The sequence below is a fragment of the Loxodonta africana genome, chromosome 16 (genome assembly GCF_030014295.1).
Source record: "Loxodonta africana isolate mLoxAfr1 chromosome 16, mLoxAfr1.hap2, whole genome shotgun sequence".
NCBI classification, from domain to species: domain Eukaryota; kingdom Metazoa; phylum Chordata; class Mammalia; order Proboscidea; family Elephantidae; genus Loxodonta; species Loxodonta africana.
In genome coordinates, this window is record NC_087357.1 from 58,925,712 (window position 1) to 58,926,889 (window position 1,178).

Below are 1,178 nucleotides of genomic sequence, written 5' to 3' on the forward strand. Positions count from 1 at the left end.
ATTTTCGGTTTCCTCAGCTTCTACTTTCTGTCTCTTTTGAGACTTAACGTCCAACATAGCAACTGCCATCCTCCTCTCCCAGCACCAACCAAACTGTGCTGGATTGTTCTCTTATCAACTTGATTGGTTATCCTGAAAACTACATTTCCCAGACCCTCCTTCCCTATATGATTCTTAGTTAGATTTGGTCAACAGAGAAATTGCATGAGATTTTGGGAGGTGGAAGCAAAATAGTGGCCTTTATTCCTTTAAGATTTTTTTTTTTTTGAATAAACGAATTTTATTGCATCTTAAAAATATCACCCGTTAAGTCTTAGGAATCATCTGGCCTCATTTCCGTAGCTGGACAATTCTTAGATCTTACTCGTCGGCCTGTTGAACAGTTCCTTTTTCAGAAACACAGATGCCATCCAAAAATTTTCAGATATCCTTGTTTTTAACTGTCGTGGCTTGCTGAATTAAAGCAGCTGAATTTGATACAAGTTCAATGTCATTTCCTTCAAGAATTAACTCATCCTTCTGGGCTTGAGATACTGAACAAGCAACACCTGGCGTCATCCGAACCCTATGGATGTATTTTTCACCCAAGAAGTTTTGGATTTCAACAAGTGACCCACTCTCCTGAATAACAACGTTGATGGGGAAGTGAGCATACACAGACCTCATCTTGTAACGGAAGCCCAGTGTAACACCCTTGATCATGTTCTGTACATGACTGCAGATAGTGCGAACTGTAGCCAGTTCCTTTCTATTTCCCCACCATTTGTCAACGCGAAGCCTCTTCTTTTTCTTTCCAAGGAGACTGAGTTCTACATTGATGTGATTGAAGTCCCTCCGCAAAGTTCCTCTGGGGCCCTTCACAATAACTGTGCGTCCCTTCAGAGTGATGTCAACGTTTTCTGGAATGTTGACAGTCTGGTTGCTGAGAATGGTCTTCATTCTCGCAGTAGATGTGGCAAAAGAAGCTCCTTTAAGATTTTTGCAGGCAGATATGATGAAAGAAGAAAGTAGAAGTGCTCAGAGTTCCAGATTGTCTTTATTCTTTTCTGCTTGAAGTCCAGCTCTCCTTCCAAACTTCTGGCTTTACTGACCAGTAGCCCCAGGCCCGCCATTGGACATTTGGCTGTAGACCTGTAGGGGCATTAGTTTTACCAGGGCAGCACCTTTTGATAGCCCTC

The 1,178-nt window shown here is 42.3% G+C and overlaps 1 protein-coding gene across 1 annotated transcript; it reads right to left on the reverse strand.

The window, feature by feature from the left end:
• Positions 1 to 254: 254 nt before the first annotated feature.
• On the reverse strand, positions 255 to 954 carry LOC100669468 (large ribosomal subunit protein uL6-like). Its single transcript, XM_064269620.1, has one exon. The coding sequence runs from the start codon at positions 937 to 939 to the stop codon at positions 421 to 423; it is 519 nt and encodes a 172-aa protein (XP_064125690.1). The 5' UTR covers positions 940 to 954; the 3' UTR covers positions 255 to 420.
• Between the last annotated feature and the right edge of the window lie 224 nt (positions 955 to 1,178).